Source organism: Lepidochelys kempii, chromosome 1 (genome assembly GCF_965140265.1).
Source record: "Lepidochelys kempii isolate rLepKem1 chromosome 1, rLepKem1.hap2, whole genome shotgun sequence".
NCBI lineage: Eukaryota > Metazoa > Chordata > Testudines > Cheloniidae > Lepidochelys > Lepidochelys kempii.
In genome coordinates this window covers 159,554,220-159,578,325 of record NC_133256.1, presented here as the reverse complement: position 1 = coordinate 159,578,325, position 24,106 = coordinate 159,554,220, and the positions used below count along the sequence as shown (strand labels likewise).

Genomic DNA, 24,106 nt, shown 5'->3' with positions numbered 1-24,106 from the left:
GCCAAATAAGCGCGTCAAGTGGAGGGCCAAGTGGTCCTGGTTTTCTAGGTGGGCGGACGAGGGTGTCTCCACTGTGGCTGCCCTGATCCAGCTTATCCTTGCACTACCTCCTCCACCTGAGGGCCCAGCGCCATTGTCTGTCAAGGTGCACCTGGCCGCCATAGCGGCCTTCCATCCGCCGGTGTAAGAACGCACGGTATTTTCCCCATGTTATGACTGGCCAGTTCCTTTTTCCATATTCTAGACCCCCCCGGTCCCACAGTGGGACCTAAACCTGGCATTGGCTCATCTCACAGGGCCCCTGTTTGAACAACTGGCCACGTACTCCTGGTCTCACCTCTCATGGAAGGTGGCCTTCCTGGTTGTAATCGCGTTGGCCCTGACCTCCAAGCCGCCATACACAGTCTTTCATAAGGACAAGGTCCAGCTCCACCCACACCCTGCATTCCTCCCAAAGGTGGTCTCCGCTTACCACATTAGTCAGGACATTTTTCTGCCAGTCCTCTGCCCCAAGCCTCATGCGTCCAGTGAGGAGCGCCATCTCCACATGCTCAATGTGTGGCAGGCTCTGGCTTTCTACCTCGAGTGGACGAGGCCATTCAGAAAGTCCTCGCAACTGTTTGTCACCTCGGCTGAGCGCACGAGGGGCCAGCCGATTTCCACTCAGCAGCTTTCCAATTGGATCCCTTCACACATCCGTTCCTATTATGAGCTGTCGTGTGTCCCCCCACTGCCCATTGTAAGGGCACACTCGACTTGAGCGCAGGTCTTGTCGGCTGCCTTCATGGCCCACATTCCCATCCCAGACATTTGTAGGGCCGCCACGTGGTCTTCGGTTCACACATTCACCTCGCACTATGCGATCATCCCCCAAACCAGGGATGACGCTGGGTTTGGCAGGGCTGTCTTCTGTCCTGGGAACTTGTGAATGCCTACCCACCTCCAACACATATAGCTTGGAATCACCTATAGTGGAATACACATGAGCAATCACTCGAAGACAGTTACCTTTTCCATAACTGGTGTTCTTTGAGATGTGTTGCTCATGTCTGTTCCACACCCCACCCGCCTTCCCCTCTGTCAGAGTTGTCTTGCAAGAAGGAACTGAGGGTGGGGGGGGAAAGCGCACAGCTCCTCTTATACCATGCCAGGCAGGCGCCATTCTAGGGGTTGAGGGGGGTGCTCCCCCCCTACTGCTAGGGGAAAAGCTTCCGGCACTGGTGCACATGGCGAGCAAGCACGCCTATTGTGGAATAGACATGAGCAACACATCTCAAAGAACACCAGTTACGGAAAAGGTAACTGTCTTTTCATTATAGTAAGACTAAGAATACATTTATTAATAAACCAACTCAGTGCTGTGTATAAAAGATAAAGAGCCTGTCCTCAGTTGGGCTAACGGGCTATTTGTCTGTATGCTGTCTCTTTGGAGACAGCAGACTTAATAGTTTGCATGTCCAGAGAGGGGGACTGGACACTGCAGAGACACCTCTGGGGTTCCCTGAATGTTACCTGCAAGGCAAGGTTGAGACTGGCAGAGTCTCAAGGAGTTTCCTGGTAAAGCAGACTAGTATGTCAGGGAGTGGTCTCACAGTTTAAGCTTCAGCAAAGCTCTCTCTTGCTAAGGTTGAGAGGTAATAGCAATTTATGGCACTGGGATCCCTAAGTTTCATGACCAGTTTCATGACCAGAAACTGTCAAAAAGATGGTAAACCCCAGATCTCTTTGGGTTTCATAGAATTATTACCCCTAAGGGTGACAATGGGGTGGGTTAATGGTCATATGATCAAAAAACATGACCATGCTATGAAACATCACTGCTAATACATCTGTACCCAAAGCTTATTTAGAGAGGTTTTCAATAAGAGAACAATTAGCTGATTTGCAAAACAGAATTTGTTAGAGATACATTAAGTGCTTAGGGTAGTTGAAACAAAATCCCCATCACCTGTCTTGACCCAGCATACATTATGGACATGCTACATATCTGAGGGGCCTACTCAGTCTAATTCAGACCAAGTGATTTCATGGGATTGCTGTGTACAATCACCATGTGAATTTTAACTTTAACATTTTCTGGCTTATAACGTTATTAGACTTGTTCTGGGGAGTTAAAAACCACCACACCCTGGCCAATATAGCCATGACAACGTAGCCCCAAGTGTACATGCCACCATGTCAATGGAAGAATGCTTTTGTTGACATAGCTACCATCATTCAGGGATTGGTGTCCTACACTGATTGAAAGACCCATTCTATTGGTGTAGGCGACATCTCTACAACAGGGTTATGCCAGCATAGCTATTATGATGTATCCATGCCAGTACAGTCTCTCTATCAGAGACATACCTTAGTCAAGACAGGAATTAGTCCTGGACTCGAAGTTGTTTTTTAAAATGAAGAAAAGTACAACTGGTATAAAGGAAATACATCTGCAAATACACCAAGAAAAAGCTTTGAAATGTAGTTTTCGTGAGCTTGTTTTCTTTCAGAAAGATATTTTGCAATGTTCATTTCAGGTTTACCAAGTACCAGTGTATTCAAAGGAGCCTTTTAAAAACACAGAGAAACAAACAAAAAATAAAACAGCACTCTCTCTCCCCTAGCCCCAGTTCAACAAAGCACATAAACATGTGCTTAACAGAGACCTATGTACTCGAGAACCCCTAATGGATATTTTGGTGACATTCGTGATTATGCAAATGATTTATCTCAGAGACCAGAATGCCAGGATATGTATTGCCAGGACCAGTCAATTTTAAACTAATGCTTATATGTTAGAAGACAAAAAAGCCTAGTCTACACCAAACAACATTAAAACAAAACCAAACTTTTTCCTATGTTGGATCCTTGTAAGCAGAGTTTCAGTCCAGAGAAATTTTTACTTTTTTTTTTTTTTTTTTTTTTTAAATACAGGTGACCCATAATTAGAGCTAAGTCAGACATCTTCTTGCCCCCTTTTCATTTGCTCGTTGCACATGCGTGAATGGATAGGTCTGATAGAATATTTGGAAATAAAATGGAACTACTGTAGTGACCTTTCATTATTACACTGTGCAAAAGGATGCTGTGAACATAGTAGATTTCTAAATGATCATGGGAAAGTTCTGTATGCACAGGTAATTACAGGGAAGGCAAGTCCGCCCCATCCTTGCCAGAATTGTGAAAACCACACCCCCACTCAGTGTAGTGCTCTTTGCCCCCTGTATGTGCCCTATCATCGCTAGAAGTTGATGAGCCTGCTGTAATATTGGCTAGCGGACCTGGGTGTTTTAGATCAGGCAACAAAAATTCATGCCAGGTACAATTCTCACTGCAAACAAACTAGCCCTGTGTACACTGTTAGAGTGGCTAATAGCCTCATTATAGTTGAGAGCCCACAATATTTAATGCATGTAGTAGCTCACTCCATGTGGGCCTCTCCTATAGAGGGCACAAGCAGCACTGTGATTTACGTCAACATTTTCAACATTGGCCACTGATTCTGACCACTTGAGACTCCTTGGCCTCAATTTTCAGAGGTGGTAAGTACCTGCAACTACTATAGACTTCAACTTGAGCTGCAAGTGTAAAAATCAGGGGCAAGATGGGCACCCAAAACTGGGGTGCTCAAAATCAGTGGCCTGTGTTGAAAACTTGGGCTTGGATGTCAAACTTTTTTTTTTTGTCATAATGAAGTGTGTTTGTACAATGACTTCGACAATAGGGCCTAATCCATAACTGGGGATCCATAGCCCTTACCACAGTACACATAGTAGAGAGCAGGGATGTCCAACATGTGGCCCAGAGCCTGGATATGGTCCCAGGACTCCCTTGACCAGTCTCTCCAGTCCATAGCTTGCCCAGTCCACTTCAAAAGGGACCTGCTGTACAGTTCAAGGGGTTGGAGAGAGCTCACACATAAGATTCTGGTGTCTGGGCCCAATCACCCTACCACAGCCAACCAGTGGCTTTTTGAGAAATCATCACTATCACCATGGCTCTTTCTGCTGCACTCCCTGCTTCTACAAGTGCTGTTCTCACAGAACTGGGTTCTCCCACCAACTTTGCGGCTACAGCTGAACTCCACAGCATTCCCCACCCATGCCCACAAAAATGCCCAAAATGAATAAAGGAAAGGGATTCTGCAAAATGGGGTCAAGGTGGAGGTGAGTGAGGGAAAAGGCAGCATTTACCTCAGAATGGGGATAGAGGGAGACAAATGTGAGGGGGTAGAAAAGAGAAAGTGGGTAGTGAGATTTTCCCCAAAGGGATGGGGAAAGTGGGTGGGAGTATATTTCCTAACAGAGGGAGGAAGGAAGATAAAATGCATTGGGGTGGCGGGGGGAGGTAGAGCAATTCATGATTTTATTGCAAGCCTTGTGATGTTTGGAGATTTTCTTAAAGCCCCCACTCCTAAAGTCACGTGATTACATGAGTGTCAATTTTCATAAACAAAGGTTCAATTCATCTTCATTTAAGGAAAAAGCTTGAAAAGGTGATCATGTATACCACAACCGCTCAAAAAACCCAACAAGGGAAATAAACCTAAGGTTTTTTGTTTGTTTTTTTTTGCAGCTGACTCATGAATTTTGCGGCACTTGAGGTTAGGAAGGTTGCATAAATGCATTTACTTTTTAACAGTGTCTTTAAATGTAGCATTTAGCTTTGCTCGCTAAAAAGCTACATTCTGCAGTCAAATAAGAGTGCAAAATGTGCTTCTTGCCAGCAAACTTTTCATTCTCAACTCCCAGACTGAATGAAAGGGTAATGTATCCCTTACTTCAGAAAGGATTTGACACCCGCAATCTAGCGCATCAGGGTCATTTCTTTAATGTCAGAGAGGGGACTAGCATAGAAAAAAATATCCGGGCTAGAAATAACAGCTGAGAAAAATTACTAAAACAAAATAAAGAGGCTTTCATCTTTTAAACCCTGAAATACTTCTGTCCAACCACAGTAATGATTCAAACATCTCATCCCATTGTGAGCACACCTCTAAAAACCAACCACAACAATGGATACAGTTTCCTGTATCCACTTCCTCATACAAAGAATTCTAATTCTTTGAAACAAATACGCTTTGAGTTATTTTTGTAAGGGTCATGTTTAATATAGGTTGCCTAGTACATAAAACACACCAAAGATTTAACATCTGCTACAAATAAATGTACAGAGGATCTCAAATTCTTTATTTTTAGGATTAGGATAGAGTACAGGTGGTCAAATTATTAAAATATGGTTTATATTCAACACTCCTGCATTTTCATAATGTGCATCAGATTTTAAAGTAATTATAGACACTATTAAACAGTCTGGCAACCACATGTCAACACCAGAGACCATCAGGCTGGTTTGCTGTAAATTCTAATATTAAAGGCCACTTTTCAAGACAGGCACATGCATTACTCAATCTCACAGCTGTGGAAGCAGGCTGCCCTGCAGAGCAATCTTTCAGCAGAAGATTGTGGCTGGAATAGGGTAGACTCAATGTTAAGGCACTTCTCTTCTGCTAGTCCTATGAATGTTATTTTCCTAGGAGCCCCAGAAGAACATTAATTAGGAAAAAACCATCACAGATTGATCTTACTTAATTAGTAAGATTTTACTTGAAACACATAGTATGTGGACAAAAAGATAAAAGCTGTAAATACACTGAAGACCTCATTTGATTCAGATTCTTGGTTCTGGGAAAAAAAAATTCAGAAGCAAAGCTAAAAACCTCAATCACAGCTGAATTAAGTTAAATTTAACATTAAAGCATCAAGATTACCATTTTTACTTACGCTGAGTAGTACCTTAGCATGAGTACCCACTCTCACCTCTAGGGCACTCCTTTGTGCCTAGACATGGAGTCTTCATCTTTAGAACCCCTTATTGGAGTCTCCCTCAGACCCATATCCTCTTTCAACTCCCTCTCCGAGTGCTCTGTGGTCTAGCCCTCCAGCCAGGTTAAATTAAAAAAAAAAAAGCTTAAATTACCCTTTTGGAGTAATCCAGTAATTCAGATAAAGTCCCATCAAATCTTCAATCTGAAGCCCTTTTCAGACAGGTCCCTTGATAGCTCTATCTCAGGACCTCCCCTACTACTCTTGTACCAATCTTTCTGTTACCTGTTTGATTAACCCCTATCCCAGGGCTTCTCTCGCCCACAGCAACTTATCTCCACAAAAGTGTGCTTGCTCAGTCTACTTATAAGTCTTAGCTCCACCTCCTCTGGCCAGAAGGCAATTAGTTCCTCACCCTCCAGGTGCAGAGCACAATTAATAACTACAATTCTTTCCCTTGCCTTGCAGGTGATGAGGGTTAAGCCCCACCATACTTACTAATTATTCCTATTTTTAGTAAGGTATTACTTAAGTGACTAAGGATTGACAGACTCTGACCAAAACCAAATAATACAGGAAATACTATACCAATTGTATTATTTGCTTTAATATTTAATCCAATAAATACTTCCATTTTTTTAGTTTACTTAAACAGGCAGATAAATCCCCTGTCTGCTGTACTAGAATGTTGCAGAATTCAGGGGGCTTTGCAGGAGAGTTGAGGTCAAGCTTGCCACATAGTACATGGGGCCTTGCCACTAGCTTACTTTTTTATATAGCACCCAGAACCTCAGACAATTTGAAAGGTGTCAAAACTAAAAAAAGAACTTAAGTGATTTGCCCAAGGACACACAGCAAGTCAATAGCAGAGGCAGGTGATGTCAGGAGTTGACAGATCCCAGCCTCCTTCTCAAGCCACTTAATTCACCATCTCGCTCTCTCTCTCTCTCTCTACACACACACCCTCTTTGTGTCTGAGGGCAGCATGCTGACTATAGCACCTTTGGGGATCTGCAGGGCATATTTTAGAACTTCAGTGCTACACCGTACAAGTACTGAGCAGAATGGTTCCCATTTATCAGTGGCTATGGGCTTCAGCCACTACAATCATTTTCTGGACTTAAGTGAGTACAGATAACTCTGACAAACTGCATAGGGTATGTCATAAATATAAAGGGAAGGGTAAACCCCTTTAAAATCCCTCTTGGCCAGAGGAAAAATCCTCTCACCTGTAAAGGGTTAAGAAGCTAAAGGTAACCTCGCTGGCATCTGCCCAAAATGACCAATGAGGAGACAAGACACTTTCAAAAGCTGGGAGGAGGGAGAAAAACAAAGGGTCTGTCTGTCTGTATGATGCTTTTGTTGGGGACAGAACAGGAATGGAGTTTTAGAACTTAGTAAGTAATCTAGTTAGGTATGTGTTAGATTATGGTTTCTTTAAATGGCTGAGAAAATAGCTGTGCTGAATAGAATGAATATTCCTGTCTGTGTGTCTTTTTTGTAACTTAAGGTTTTGCCTAGAGGGATTCTCTCTGTTTGAATCTAATTACCCTGTAAGGTATCTACCATCCTGATTTTACAGAAGTGATTCCTTTACTTCTATTAAAAGTCTTCTTGTAAGGAAACTGAATGCTTTTTCATTGTTCTAAGATCCAAGGGTTTGGGTCTGTGGTCACCTATGCAAATTGGTGAGGATTTTTACCAAACCTTCCCCAGGAAGTGGGGTGTAAGGGTTGGGAGGATTTTGTGGGGAAAGACGTGTCCAAACTCTGTTTTTTCAGGAACCCAGATAAAGTTTGGTGGTAGAAGTGGAAATCTAAGGGTAAAATAATTTGTACCTTGGGGAAGTTTTAACCTAAGCTGGTAAAAGTAAGCTTAGGAGGTTTTCATGCAGGTCCCCACATCTGTGCCCTAGAGTTCAGAGTAGGGAAGGAAACTTGACAGGGTAAATATAGTTACACAGGCTACATCTACACTTTTGGCAGTGTGTAGACTACAGACCCTGCATGCTCAGTTACCATGGATATAAATAGCAGTGTAGGCGGTGAGGCATATCTTAGATGAGTAGAGTAGAACAGTGCCATGGCAGGTAGCATAGGCAGGGAAAGGCTGTGCCTCCCCAAACAGCCCAACGTGGCCCTGCCCATACTCTACCCCAAGGCCCCCACCTGCTTGCAGCTTGGCCCCAGCCCATGCAGACTGCTCCTCTTCCGGGAAGCCTGCTGGGGCTGTGCCACCCAATGCTCCAGGGCTGGGGGAGGGTCCACACACCACCTGCCCACCCCATGCTCTGGGTCAGGGGCGTGCCCACCTCTGGGGCAGCGGGGGGCACTTGCTGCCTGCCCACACGGCACTCTAGGGCTGGGCAGGGAATTAGCAATATTCATTCTGGCATTTCCTAACTAATGAGTCCTTGATTTTGTAACATTTTAGGCCTTTTTAATCCTTAACTTTGTGTTTCCTAATTTTTATGATTTATTGACCAGAGTGATCTTTAACTAAACATTTTTTGTTGGTGAATTTTCTATTTTTAACTGAAATTTTTATAAATGTGCCATTTTGTTAATAAAGCACACATTCATTGTCTTCAATATTGATTTTGTTGCTGTTATCTTTGTGAACCTTTTTTATAAATGGAACTCCAGTTTTCCTGCAGCTGCTCAATGATATTTTTATTTGTGTGTAACAGAGAACTGAAGAGGGACTCAGGGCTACAATTCCCCACTTTGTAAGAAGCAGATACAAAATTGCAGCTCCCCTTCCTGTGTATTGTTTATCATCTTTTCTGCTTCCAAAAAAACCCACCTTTTTAAGGAAGGTAAACAATTGATCTTTGAAAGGCAACAGTGCAACTTACCACAGTTCAAATACAATCTCCTTTGCTTTCATTACAGCTCCCTCCTGTGATCCTTCTCGATAATGTTATGTTAGTCTAAGGTAAATCAGTTATGGAAGGCAGCTGCTGCCACATTTCCAGGACAACCAACGCAATAGTGACTCTCCCTTAGTATGCAAATAAACTGGAAGGAAGGTGAGCGGCTGATTTGTCTCTGATGTTGCAAGATTACTGCTCAAGCAGCTGCAACTGTGCATGGGAGTGAAGGGCGAGGAGAGAGAAATCTTTCCAAAGTTGTGGTTTTCCCAAATTTCCTAAAAACCCAAGAACTTTCAAACACCAAAAAAAACACTGGCCATCGCTCCACATGCTCATTAGTGAGTAAAATTTGGTTCAAGTCCCCCAAGGTGTGTTTATAAAATGGGTTCCAAAAAAAGGGGAGACACCAGAGGTACATACCCTATAGAACAGAAAATTCTGATGCAACCTTAACTATGGCGTTGTTACCGGGAGACCATAATTCTTAAAATCAGAGCATTATATGGCCCACCTCTGGCTAATGAAAATATTTTGAGAGACAGTGTTTTTATTTCTGTGCATTTAAGGGCCCAATCTCTTCAGGTAGTTCATGCTAAAATGAACACGAGCACATTAGAAATAAAAATGAGTAAGAGTCAAAGATTGCAGGTTTTCTTACATGGCTTTTTAGTCTGCTGTTATTCGCAGAACAGTGAAACAATCGAATGAGTGCTCGGTAAGACGCAGTGAAGAGTATTCACACACAAAAAGCTGTGGTGAACACAAATGCACACACAAACTCAGGAAACTCGCTCCTGCAGTTTTTTCAAGAGACCCCGCTATTCCCGACAGTGACCATTACCCAAGAGGTACCCATTCAATACAGTGGTGTGTGTTTTAATCTGCAGGAGGGGTTGTTAGGAAAAAAAATAGGGATTTATCTTTTTTAAAATGCCTACATATGCCTAGAGAGTGTAGGAGGTGTAATATATGTTAATGAATAAATAAAATATACCTACTACACTAGCTTGGAAGAAGGCTAAAAAAGCCAACTACATGTACAATTTGATATAAAAAAAGGAGAGTCGGCTATATTTCAGTACTTATCAAAGTAAATATTCTTTGCATAAATTCTCACACAGCTGATGCCAAAGAAGAAAATATAGGGGAAAAAAGTGTTAGAGAGGGTGTTGAGCAGGCTTTTGGGCTGAATCCACATCCCCTGTGCACCTCTCTTCATATACGCTACAGCAAAGTTATGTCATATTTGCTGCTTGCTGGTGCTTAATACAAACTGTGCAAACACACTGCTGAAGAGAAATAGCCAACTTGGGCACTATTTAAATTGTATGTTTAACTGTTTTATAGCAGCTCTTTGTAAACCACAAACCAAAGAATTGCCTGTACCTATTGCCCTAGAAGGCTGACAGTGGCACATCATGGTCCTGTCCAGGATGCTTCTTACCCTATTGTGTGACCAGCTCCTAGCTCTTCCCACTGTGGTCCCTTTTCCTACATAGTGGCTGACTTTATCCTGTGACAACCTCGCAATAGCAGCACAGGCCCCTGGGTCAGCAAACTTTATTTTTGTTATTTCTTTGCAGGACTGGTCATTCACCTGCAACGTGGTGAGAAGGGAGCAGAACAATTGCTCACTGGGTTCAGCTATCATGAGACTAGTCTGCCTGCCCCTCTGTTCTTTGAATTAGCTCTCTATGAAGTAATGGGTTAATTTTAAAGTCTATGAGGTGGTGATGAAATAACCCAGTTTTGTCAACAATATGAGTATGAAATAGCCCTTCCCTTGAAATTGTCTACGAGATGGTCAGACCAGAGCGATTTCAATATCTGAAATATCCTAATCAGCCTCAAAAGCAAGGCGGACAATATGACTGACTGTGGCAGCTCTCTGCAACCCCTTGGCTAAAACCCAAGTAGCTACGCATGTTCTTTTTAGCAACTGTTTAAGGTAGGAATCTGTTTTTAGAAATGCACACATTTAAAAGCCCGTACAATATAGCTTTTTTAAAAAACACCTCAACGAACACTGTATTCTATATTGTCACATACAAAAACTATGTTACAAAGACTATGTTTAAATATTTATTAACTTTGCAAAGTCAAGCAATTGAAAGTTAGGAAATGCCAGAATCTAGGTTGTCCGTGCAACCTCAATTTGGCCCCCTTGTACACGTAATTATAACAGTCTAATTACATGGTATTTTTTTTCCCTCAGGACCCCTTCCTCCCTTGGTATCAAGGATAGGCAATGTTCTGGATCTGAAACTGCTGTTCACAATGTTTTTATCCTCATCATTCAATTAGTGCATTATTTACCACACATTATCCAAAACCAGCAATACGGGCAGGAAAAGAGAAGCATTTAGTTCCTCAATCTTTTCTAGGGTATTCATCATGATAGTAACTGAGCGCTTCCCCTAAGAGACCATTATTATAAAGGTAAAATTAAGGTAAAAAGACTTGCCTGAGCAAGACACAGTGAAACAAAGCCACGACTGGAACTCATTCCTGCTGACACTACTACCTTATTACACAGGGACTGATCACCCATGCCTCCTATCAACTTAAGTTGCAGTTGTAAGTACTCAGCACTTCTGCTCATCAGGCCCAGGTATCTTATTTTATGTTTCATCCAGAAAACAAGGAACACACAATTAGTGGCCACATGCCAAAATTGTGTCTTGCATAATTTGCTTAGCATCACAATGGAAGACTGTGACGGAAGTAGGGTTAGAAATGAGTTCTCCTATGTGAGATTCACCTGCCTTAACCATAAGACCATCACCTCATTTCCTGCAGTCTCCTACCTTGTTTGCTAACACATCTTCCAACTTCTAGAGCAAATGAAGCTGGAATCCTACAAACAACTTCCTTAACAGCATAATTCTGATTCATTCCTTGGGCACTCTCCATCCTGTTCTTAATGAGGCAAGGGTCCTAGGGAAAAAAATAGTATCCAAATATGTAATTCAAGACTATCCTCATGCATATGGCACAAGGGGGTTGAATTAAGGTTGCATGGGCTGTTCCTTACTTTTGCGCTCCTGACTTTGCAACCTTAATATATGTTTTTAAGCAGTTTTTGCTGTGTACTATCCCATAGGTTTTTTGTTTTTTAAAGGAAAAAGGTAAAAAAAATCTGTAATTGTAATAACCCCTCATCGTGGATCACTGATAGTGCTTGAACTCTGACTGTCCAGCACTACAGGGCAACTCAAGCTACAGGACTAACTGCGTTAGCTGAGAGCACGACAAGGCTGGGGTGTGGGAAAGGTAGAATGGCCTGCTGGAGACATGCATGGTGATCAGGGAGAGCTTGCACCCAAGAGAGGGGGTACGCATGGTGGATCCAACATGGAGTGGGCTGTTGAAGGAACCCTAGGCTGGCTCTTTTTCTCTTCCCTACCCCAAGAGATTTAGGGAGTTCCTTACCCAGGTGATGTCCAGGTGGAAAGGAAGAGAGGTGCAGGGGCCACATACTGGGTCGGAGGGGTGGAGTTAGTGGAGGGAGCCTCGCCCAGCTGTTTGTTCCAGGGAGTCCCAGTGCAGCGTGAGCTACTATGGCCACAGCTTTGGTGGGAACATCTCAGCCCAGTCCTAGATTAGAATGTTCATGGTGCTGTTACTTTGGTATGACGGAACAAAAGCAGAGAAACGGTGATTTTCTAAAGTTTATGTCTCAACCAAACTTGAACTTCATAGGACAAAAAAAACCTCTGGAGCCAGATAAGTGCCTTTCTCCCTGCTGAATTTCAAAGGCTGGCTGCAAGCAACATAGGGAGAGGTTATAGCTTCTCAAACCAGATTGCAAGAATCTTATAAAAACATGTCGGGCAACTTGTATCCAGGGGTGGCTGCCAGGTCCCCCTATAATAAGACTTGTAAGAAGAAAACTCTTCCAAGTTGAGGAAGGTGTTTGGGGGGGAGGGGAGGCCAGAGGGGCAGAATTGTGGTTGCAAATTTTGTGGGGGGAAGGGAGTTTGTTAAGCTGCTGCCTCTGGAATCCATGTTGAAAAAGACTACAGGATTTTTTAAAAAGCAAATCACTGTTCTATTTTCTCATAGTGGAGATGGCGGATATTTCGGATCCACAGAACATGAGCTGATGCCAACTGAAGCTAATGGAAAGAGGCTTATGAACTTCAGTTGGCACTGGATCAGACCCATATATTTTCAGGCCATTAGATTTAATCTGATCTCCTGCATAGTCAAGACCACACAACTTCACTCAGTAATTCATTCAGTGAGATGAATTTGAACTAGAGCACATCTTTTATAAAACATTCAGTCCTGATTTGAAGATTTCAAATTATGAAGACCCTATCACATCCCCTGATAAGTTACTCCCAAAGATAAGTCACTCCTTGTTAGAAACACAGTATACACTTTTTTCCCAGTTCTAATTTTTCTAGCTTTGATATCCAGACTTTGGATTTATCAGTTTTTTGTTTTTTTTTTAAAACACCTTCATAATAAATACATAATTTTTCCTTTTTGCTTAGTATAAGCTGGGAGTAAATTCAGCTGTATTTAAGGTACTATTTTGAAAAGTTGCAAACTGCAGTGGTAACTAAGACAAACACTAGAAATATACTTTCTATTTCTGTAAAACGGTGGTCTGCAGAACCCTGGGGGTCTGCACACGCTGTCTAACAGCAACCTTTTGCAGACCTCTTACCATACACTAAAGTGGTTTTCAACCGGGGGTCCGCAGACTATGTCTAAAATTTCCAAAGGGGCCCACACCTCCTTTGAAATTTTTAGGGGTCCGCAAATGAAAAAAAGGTTGAAAACCACTGCTGTAAAAGTTTACAAGTATTGTTATTTATTCAAGGTTTTCCTCTGCAATCTTCAATTTACAATAAATAAATGTTCACATTTGAAATGTATAAGCAAGCAAGTGGGGTAGCCAATGAACAATTCTTTCATGGCAAAAATATTTTCATCTCAGGTCATACCTACAAAGCAACCCTAGAAACGGGTTTTCTTCAAATTAAGTAAAATTTGTTTTAGAAGTAAAAAAAGGAAAAAGGTCTCCTCACTTGTACATTTCAAAATATACCACTTATATAGTGGTGGCCACTTGTTTTCCTGAGCTCTAAACTCTTACTATATTAACAGTACTTTAAATGAAAGCACCCAATGATGAGAGGCTTTACACTAATAAAATTTGCTGAAGACTTGGTCTTACCTTCATCAATTATCACACTATAAGGCCAAATATAGCAGGGGCAGTTGAGATTCTAGCACAATATAAAGTGAGTCAGAAATTTCAGAACCAGGCAAAGTAATGCAGTTAAGACACAAAACTGTACTGTTACAAGTATTCCAGTGAGCTTTTACCATAAAAAAAAAATCAAACTGACTATGCTGAGAACGATCTAAGCCACAGCAAATTCAAAGTAATCTCTCTTTCCTGTAAAATGACCCAAATATATTTTAAAGTTCTCATTGTAGCACCAGCACTCTGATACAGTTGGCTGCAACAGAATATTAACTCTTCATGCCACATTTGTAATTATGATTTTGAATACACGGGCAGGGACAATATACAGTTAGTGTACCACCGCTTTATGCCAATTCCAAAATTTAATTTTAAAAACACAGTCAGAACAACGTTATAAGTGATAGGTTTTTAAAATATTAACCTCTAAAATCATTTTAACTTTAAATATTGAACATTTAAACTATTTGCTTCTCTTTGAAAATTTCCTATTCAGCATAAAGGTGACTGTTGTTCTTATTACTCCTTTGTCAACTCAGTTAAAATGGCTGAAGCAAATTTTTATTGTATGGATGTAGACAGACTTTTAATATTAAAGTCAGTTTTGATTACCATTTGTATTACTGCAGTACCTAAGAATCACCTAAGAAAAGTTTTGGCCTGCAAAATATATGACTACCATGAAGTATAATTTCTCTTTATGTAAGAGAAGGGTGGCTAAAATATTGAGGCAAATTCCAAAGGGAAGTAAAAATGGAGTCATGTATTTCACCTGCTTCCTAGATAGTTGATAATTCCATGTTCCCACCACTTCTACTTAGGTGTAAAAATACAATTCAGGATTCCACCATCTGCATTAGTAAATTTCCAATATGTCTTTAAGATATAAATATTCTGTATATAACATTTGAGAACTTCTGAGTATCTTTATTCAGATCACCCACATAGATTTTTAAGACAACTCAACTTTTATAACTCAAAATAAATTTTACAAAGTATGACATTAGATATCAAACCTACTTTTCTGTTTTGAATATAGCATGTCTATATTTAAAACAAGTCATTCGATCCACTTAGAGGATGAAATGCACATTTTTCCCAAAGTCATCTTCTTTGGGTTAATAAACTGTTAAAAATATACTCCCATCTAGTGAAGCAAGAAAATCTGACATGTGTAAAGCCACTCTAGGCATTGAACAATGCTCAAATAAAAAGAGTACCTCAAAATATAAAAAAAACCTGTTAGGATTTATTCCACTTTTAAAGAAGCAGCTATAATTCCAAAATATCTTCAAATAAGCAACTGGAGTTACAAAAGTACACATCAGACTTGAATGTCCTGATTGGTGATAAATGTCCACTTTATCTTTACGTATAGATGTTGTTATGAATTTCATTGGTTGTCACTAATTTCTTCAGTATCTCTGTGCTTTTGGACACATCCTAGTAAAATAAAGAAATAGTCATCACTAGTAGGTTACACAACAGTTCAATCATACCCACTCAAAACTTTATTACAGTGAATAGCAATATGATTAAAACACGAACTACAGTAACTCCTCACTTAACATTGTAGTTATCTTCCTGAAAAATGCAAGTAAGCGAAACCATGTTAAACGAATCCAATTTCGAATCCAATTTCCCCCTAAGAATGAATAGAAATGGGGGGTGGGTACACAGCAATGACGACTGTGAAGTTTGGTTGAGGTGGTGAAGTCAGAGAGTGGAAGAGGGTGGGATATTTCCCAGGGAATGCCTTACTGCTAAATGATGAACTAGCACTCGGCTGAGCCCTCAACAGTTAAAAGAAAAGGAGGACTTGCGGCACCTTAGAGACTATCAAATTTATTTGAGCATAAGCTTCCGTGAGCTACAGCTCACTTCATCGGATGCATACAGTGGAAAATACAGTGGGGAGATTTTATATACATAGAGAACGTGAAACAATGGGTGTTACCATACAGACTGTAACAAGAGTGATCAGGAAAGGTAAGCTATTACCAGCAGGAGAGTCGGGGGGCGGCGGGGGGAAAAAGAGAACCTTTTGTAGTGATAATCAAGGTGGGCCATTTCCAGCAGTTGACAAGAACGTCTGAGGAACAGTGGGGGGGGGGCGGGAATATACATGGGGAAATAGTTTTACTTTGTGTAATGACCCATCCACTCCCAGTCTCTATTCAAGCCGAAGTTAATTGTATCCAGTTTGCAAATTAATTCCAATTCAGCAGTCTCTCCTTGGAGTCTGTTTTTGAAGTTTTTTTGTTGAAGCATTGCTACTTTTAGGTCTGTAATCGAGTGACCAAAGAGACTGAAGTGTTCTCTGACTGGTTTTTGAATATTCTAATTCTTGACGTCTGATTTGTGTCCATTTATTTTTTTACATAGAGACTGCCCAGTGTGGCCAATGTACATGGCAGAGGGGCACTGCTGGCACATGATGGCATATATCATATTGGTAGATGCGCAGGTGAACGAGCCTCTGATAGTGTGGCTGATGTGATTAGGCCCTATGATGGTGTCCCCTGAATAGATATGTGGACACAGTTGGCAATGGGCTTCTTTGCAAGGATAGGTTCCTGGGTTAGTGTTTTTGTTGTGTGGTTGCTGGTGAGTATTTGCTTCAGGTTGGGGGCCTGTCTGTAAGCAAGGACTGGCCTGTCTCCCAAGATCTGTGAGAGTGATGCGTTGTCCTTTAGGATAGGTTATAGATCCTTGATGATGCATTGGAGAGGTTTTAGTTGGGGGCTGAAGGTGATGGCTAGTGGCGTTCTGTTATTTTCTTTGTTGAGCCTGTCCTGTAGTAGGTGACTTCTGGGTACTCTTCTGGCTCTGTCAATCTGTTTCTTCACTTCAGCAGGTGGGTACTGTAGTTGTAAGAACGCTTGATAGAGATCTTGTAGGTGTTTGTCTCTGTCTGAGGGGTTGGAGCAAATGCGGTTGTATTGTAGAGCTTGGCTGTAGACAATGGATCGTGTGGTGTGGTCTCGATGAAAGCTGGAGGCATGTAGGTAAGTATAGTGGTCAGTAGGTTTCCAGTATAGGGTGGTGTTTATGTGAGCATTGCTTATTAGCACCGTAGTGTCCAGGAAGTGGATCTCTTGTGTGGACTGGTCTAGGCTGAGGTTGATGGTGGGATGGAAATTGTTGAAACCAGGGTGGAATTCCTCAAGGGTTTCTTTTCCATGGGTCCAGATGATGAAGACGTCATCAATGTAGCGCAAGTAGAGTAGGGGCATTAGGGGACAAGAGCTGAGGAAGCGTTGTTCTAAGTCAGCCATAAAAATGTTGGCATTCTGTGGAGCCAGGCGGGTACCCATAGCAGTGCTGCTGATTTGAAGGTATACATTGTCCCCAAATGTGAAACAGTTGTGGGTGAGGACAAAGTCACAAAGTTCAGCCACCAGGTTTGCCGTGGTATTATCGGGGATACTGTTCGTGATGGCTTGTAGTCCATCTTTGTGTGGAATGTTGGTGTAGACGGCTTCTACATCCATAGTGGCTAGGATGGTGTTTTCAGGGAGATCACCAATGGATTGTAGTTTCCTCAGGAAGTCAGTGGTGTCTCGAAGATAGCTGGGAGTGCTGGTAGCGTACGGCCTGAGGAGGGAGTCTACATAGCCCGACAATCCTGCTGTCAGGGTGCCAATGCCTGAGATGATGGGGCGCCCAGGATTTCCAGGTTTATGGATCTTGGGTAGCAGATAGAATACCCCTGGTCAGGGTTCTAGGGGTGTGTCTGTGCGGATTTGTTAACACATTGTTGTTAATGTAGCCTCACACTCAACAAGGCAGCACGAATGGAGGGAGGGGAGACAGCATGGCAGAGACAGACAGACACGAGCATTGCCCCTTTAAGCGCGATGACCCCACTGTAAGTACATTACCTTTTTAAGTAGATCAGCAAGTTGAGATAGCAGCTGCTGCTAGCAAGCTCCCTCTGGAGCCCTGTTGTGTCCCCCGCACTGCTCTGTAGAGCAGGGTGGGGGTGGCAGGAGCGGGGGACATTCTGACATTAGCACCCCTCTTCCGCCCCATCCTTTGGACAGCAAGCAGTAGGCTCCTGGGAGCAGCTCCAAGGCAGAGGACAGGAGCAGCACACGGCAGTGGGGGGAGGGACAGCTCAACTGCTCGGCAATCAGGGCTGTCCCTAGCCATTTTGGTGCCCTACGCAGCTCCCCAGCGGGTGCAGGAGCAGGCTTGAGGGGCAGGAGAGAAACCGACCCCCAGCACGAGCCGGCGGAGCAGAGCGGCCTGGGGCTGGGTTGCTCCACTTCCCGCCGCCGGGTGATTGTAGGGTACCCGCACTCACGGGGCGGTGGGAAGTGGAGCGACCTGGCCCCAGCCTGCTCCGCTCTGCTCCCCTGGCTCCCAGCCTTGGGACTTGGCGGGGGGCAGGGGGGAACTGTCCCCCAGCACTCACCGGCAGCATGGCTGGGAGATGGTGGAGCGGAGCGGGCTGGGTCGCTCCACTTCCTGCCATCTGGTGAGTGCAGGGTGTGCTTGATTCCTGCTGCAGTCCCCCGTGGATGTAGCTCAGGGGAAGGGGTTGAGTGGGGGCAGGGTTGGGGCAGAGCAGGAGCGGGAGGAGGTGGGGTGGGTGCACAGCAGGGGCGGGGGCTTTGGGAAAGAGGCGGAGCAGGGGCGGGAGCAGCTTTCCTGACTGGTTCAGCCGGCCAGGGGATCAGGCTGGCTGCTGGAGCAGAACGCAGCTGCACAGCCACCAGAAAATTTGCATATGAGTAAGGAAGGCCCTGCTGGGCAGCTGCCGCACAGGAAATTTAGGGGGGCTGGTGGTCCACCCTGGTTCCAAGCCTCCATGACTAGCTCCAATGGGCTGCTCTTTCTGCAAGCAGTGGACAAAGCAGGCGGCTGCCAAACAACTTATAAGGGGGCACTGCACAACGAGCATGTTCTCTAATTGATCAGCAACGTAACTGGGACGACTTTAAGTGAGGAGTTACTGTATAAGTAAGAGTCAGGTGTTATGAAAGAAGATATCTAGAGAGCCAGTGAAAGCTCCAAAGGTCTCCAGTTGAATCACACACCGGGACTTGTTAACCTGTATTCCCCCCCTCAAACAGTAACACCCACAAAAGGGAGGAGGAAGGAGGCTGTATTTTTATTTCCCCTCAACAAAATTCTAATATCAATTTAGAAGACTTGTTGTAACCTAAAATTCATAGGTGGTATCTGAAACCTGGAATTTGCATCTCAGTCACAGCTGAAACCTGAGCATTTCAAAGATTCTCCTACCAATCACTTTTTCCATTTAAACTCACGTTCAACTGGCAAAAGCAGGGCAAGTACTTTACAGAAGCCATTCTGTAAACAAACATTTTAAAAAAAAGGAAAATACTCAACTTTTTGCTTGCTGATGGAGACAGTGTGGCCCAGTGGATAGAGCACTAGACTAGGACTCAGAAGACCTGACCGTTTAGGGGACTTTGGTCCTAAATTTCTTTTGAAAATGAGATTTTGGCTCCTAAATCAGTTAGGTGTTGCAATACTGAGCATACCAAGGCAAAAATACCTTTAAAAATCTGGCCCTTTATGATTAATATGTCCCTGAAGTTTGTACTCTTTCAGCTTTAAGAGAAGTTGATACAACTAAAAAAAATTGTTTTCAAAATAATGTTTAAATGAGATCTAGAATCGCTCTCATCTGATACACAGCTAATAGAATAGCGCCATTTTGACTATGGATGCACAGTTGTAAGATATTAGCTCACGGATCAGTAAGCAACAGGAGTAGCTTAGAGGCTTTTAATAAGATCTATAGGAAGTTCTAGTTACAATAGTCACTTGAAGTTATTCCTTTAAATACCTGATTATAATAAATTCAAAAATGAAATGATTCTTGTGAATCTAGAGCTTCTATCACAGAAGGAAGCAGCTTAAGGAATTTAAGTGTTCCAATTTCTAAGGTTTATATTTAGGAAGGTCTGTTAATCCAAGTTTGTCTCTTTCTCAAATACAGACGCTCCCCGACTTACGCAATCGTTCCGTTCCAGATAGCCTTGTGTAACCCAAATTTTACGTAAGTCGGAAACATATATTGTGCAAGCATAAAAAACCCAAACAAACAATTACAACAATTAAAAATATTGCATTTACATAAGAATGGCTATACTGGGTCAGAGCAAAGGTCCATCCAGCCCAGTATCCTGTCTGCTGACACTGGCCAATGCCAGGTGCCCCAGAGGGAGTGAACTTAACAGGTAATGATCTAGTGATCTCTCTCCTGCCATCCATCTCCATCCTCTGACAAACAGAGGCTAGGGACACCATTCCTTACCCATCCTGGCTAATAGCCATTAATGGACTTAACCTCCATGAATGGACTGAACCTCCAGTTCTCTTTTAAACCCTGTTATAGTCCTAGCCTTCACAACCTCCTCAGGCAAGGAGTTCCACAGGTTAACTGTGCGATGAGTGAAGAGGAACTTCCTTTTATTTGTTTTAAACCTGCAACCCATTAATTTCATTTGGTGGCCCCTAGTTCTTATATTATGGGAGCAAGTAAATAACTTTTCCTTATTCACTTTCTCCACACCACTCATGATTTTATACACCTCTATCATATCCCCCTTAGTCTCCTCTTTTCCAAGCTGAAAAGTCCTAGCCTCTTTAATCTCTCCTCATATGGGACCTGTTCCAAAACCGTAATCATTTTAGTTGCCCTTTTCTGAACCTTTTCTAATGCCAGTATACCTTTTTTGAGTTGAGGGGACCATATCTGTATGCAGTATTCAAGATGTGGGCGTACCATGGATTTATATAAGGGCAATAAAATATTCTCCGTCTTATTCTCTATCCCGTTTGCTTTTTTGACTGCTGCTGCACACTGTGTGGACGTCTTCAGAGAACTATTCACGAGGACTCCAAGATCTTTCTCTTGATTAGTTGTAGCTAAATTAGCCCCCATCATATTGTATGTACAGTTGGGGTTATTTTTTCCAATGTGCATTACTTTACATTTATCCACATTACATTTCATTTGTCAGTTTGTTGCCCAATCACTTAGTTTTGTGAGATCGTTTTGAAGTGCTTCACAGTCTGCTTTGGTCTTAACTATCTTGAGCAGTTTAGTATTGTCTGCAAACTTTGCCACCTCACTGTTTACCCCTTTCTCCAGATCGTTTATGAATAAGTTGAATAGGATTGGTCCTAGGACTGACCCTTGGGGAACACCACTAGTTACCCCTCTCCGTTCTGAAAATTTACCATTTATTCCAACCCTTTGTTCCCTGTCTTTTAACCAGTTCTCAATCCATGAAAGGATCTTCCCTCTTATCCCATGAGAGCTTAATTTATGTAAGAGCCTTTGGTGAGGGACCTTGTCAAAGGCTTTCTGGAAATCTAAGTACACTATGTCCACTGGATCCCCCCTGTCCACATGCTTGTTGACCTCCTCAAAGAACTCTAATAGATTAGTAAGACATGATTTCCCTTTACACAAACCATGTTGACTTTTGCGCAACAATTTATGCTCTTCTATGTGTCTGACAATTTTATTCTTTACTATTGTTTCAACTAATTTGCCCGATACGGACATTAGAACGGTCTGTAATTGCCAGGATCACCTCTAGAGCCCTTCTTAAATACTGCCGTTACATTAGCTATCTTCCAGTCATTGGGTACAGTAGCTGATTTAAAGGACGGGTTACAAACTATAGTTAATAGTTCCGCTATTTCACATTTGAGTTCTTTCAGAACTCTTGGGTGAATGCCATCTGGTCCTGGTGACTTGTTACTGTTAAGTTTCTCAATTAATTCCAAAACCTCCTCTAGTGATACTTTAATCTGTGACCATTCCTCAGATTTGTCACCTACCAAAGATGGCTCAGGTTTAGGAATCTCCCTAACATCCTCAGCCATGAAGACTGAAGCAAAGAATTCATTTAGTTTCTCTGCGATGACTTTATCGTCTTTAAGTGCTCCTTTTGTATCTCTATCGTCCAGGGGCCCCACTGGTTGTTTAGCAGGCTTCCTGCTTCTGATGTACGTAAAAAACATTTTGTTATTATCTTCTGAGTTTTTGGCTAGCTGTTCTTCTAACGCCTTTTTGGCTTTTCTTATTACATTTTTACATTTAATTTGGCAGTGTTTATGCTCCTTTCTATTTACCTTACTAGGGTTTGACTTCCACTTTTTAAAAAGATGGCTTTTTATCACTCTTCTTTTACATGGTTGTTAAGCCACGGTGGCTCTTTTTTAGTTCTTTTACTGTGTTTTTTAATTTGGGGTATACATTTAAGTTGAGCCTCTATTACGGTGTCTTTGAAAAGTGTCCATGCAGCTTGCAGGGATTTCACTCTAGTCACTGTACCTTTTAATTTCTGTTTGACTAACCTCCTCATTTTTGCATAGTTCCCCTTTCTGAAATTAAATGCCACAGTGTTGGGCTGTTGAGGTGTTCTTCCCACCACAGGAATGTTAAATGTTATTATATTATGGTCACTATTTCCAAGCAGTCCTGTTATAGTTACCTCTTGGACCAGATCCTGCGCTCCACTCAGGACTAGATTGAGAGTTGCCTCTCCCCTTGTGGGTTCCTGTACCAGCTGCTCCAAGAAGCAGTCATTTAAAGTATCTTACCTTAATCCTATTGTTATCCTGGCACACTGAAGGCTGCATTTTGGTGGTGGATGACAATGGGTTCAATTTGTAGATGAGGAAGGAGAGGAGGAGATAGACATTACATCATCGGGGTTGCCAGAGGGGGCTTTGGAAGTGGAAGGCTGTGGAGATGTGGACGTTGCAGGCCTTTACAAACTTATTGAGAGATGACTGGATAGCGGCCTTTTTTTTCTCTTCATATATCTGTCTATAACAGGCCAGCGTTTCGTCAATGCCTCTGTTCACTTTCAAGAATCGTGAGGAATTGGGGTCCAACTTCTCAAACCTTGCCATTGCAGAGTCAATCTCACAAAATGCAAGTGCCATCTCCTTGGTGTTGAAGTGTCGTGGCTCTTCTACTTCAACTTCATCCTCAGCTTCAGTCTGCTCCAGCTGAAGCTGCTTGGCAAGCTTCACAATTTCATCTGCCACCTCCTCCTATGTTTCATCTTTTCTGAAACCTTTATAGCTGTGTACAAACTGTGGGCACACTTTCTTCCATATGGCATTCAAACAAACTTGGGTAACCTCTGCCCAGGCCTGAGCAATGTTTATGATGGCTAGGTAAATGTTATGCGATTTTTGGAAATTGTATAAAGTCTTGCCAGTCTCTCCGTCAGTTGCTACTACTGCCTGTGCAAATGTGCTTCGTAGATAATAGGCTTTAAAATTAGCAATGACACCCTGATCCATGGGCTGTAGGATCGAAGTTGTGTTAAGAGGCAGAAACGCGACTTTTACATTAGGATGAAAACTGTCTAAATGTGCGGGATCTCCAGGAGCATTATTGATGATAAGCATAATCTTGAATGGGATGTCATTTTCTCTGCAGAATTTTTCCACTTCAGGGATAAACAAATTTATAAACCAGTCTTCGAAAAGTGCCATTGTGATCCAAGTCTTTTGATTTGAATAGAAATGAACTGGAAGGGTAGCCTTGTTAATGCCTTTAAACGCACGGGGATTTTCTGAATGATAAACAAGCAACGGTTTCAATTTGCAATCTCCAGCTGCATTACCCTGAAGCAAAAGTGCCAGCCTATCTTTTGCAGCTCTAAACCCTGGCATTGTCTTTTCCTCTTTTGAAATGTATGTTCTGTCTGGCATTTTTTCCCAAAACAATCCAGTCTCATCGACATTAAGGATTTGCTGTGCTGTATAACCACATTCTTCTGTAAGTTTTCGTAACACTTCGGGATACTTTTCAGCTGCTTTTGTATCAGCACTAGCAGCCTCACCACTCTCTTTTACATTGTGAAAATTTGCATTGTTTAAATCTATTAAACCACCCATGACTAGCCACAAACTGTGTGTTAGGATCACTGTATTTTCCCTTTATGTCTTCAAAAATACTTTTAGCCTTAGCTTGAATAATCATTAGGCTAAGGCGCACACGTTTTTGAATCTGATCTTCTAACCACATTGTTAATAATTTTTCCATTTCATAGATGGAACCAGAACGCTGCTTCATTAGGACTGTTGATTTTAAAGGAGCAGAGCCTTTCACATGCTCTTTTATGTGTGCACTATCATTCAAAATACTTTTCACTGCTGAGGTAGCCAATTCAAGTTCACGAGCAA

At 42.4% G+C, this 24,106-nt stretch overlaps 1 protein-coding gene across 1 annotated transcript in view; it reads right to left on the bottom strand.

Moving 5' to 3' along the window:
- The window catches only part of PSMG1 (proteasome assembly chaperone 1), a 335,075-nt gene that overhangs the window by 297,937 nt on the left and 13,032 nt on the right, over positions 1–24,106 (bottom strand). The window contains exon 7 of the mRNA XM_073360662.1: positions 11,490–15,349. Within this exon, the coding sequence (XP_073216763.1) occupies positions 15,275–15,349 (75 nt within the window). The 3' untranslated portion in view covers positions 11,490–15,274. The remainder of the gene's footprint in view (positions 1–11,489; positions 15,350–24,106) is intronic.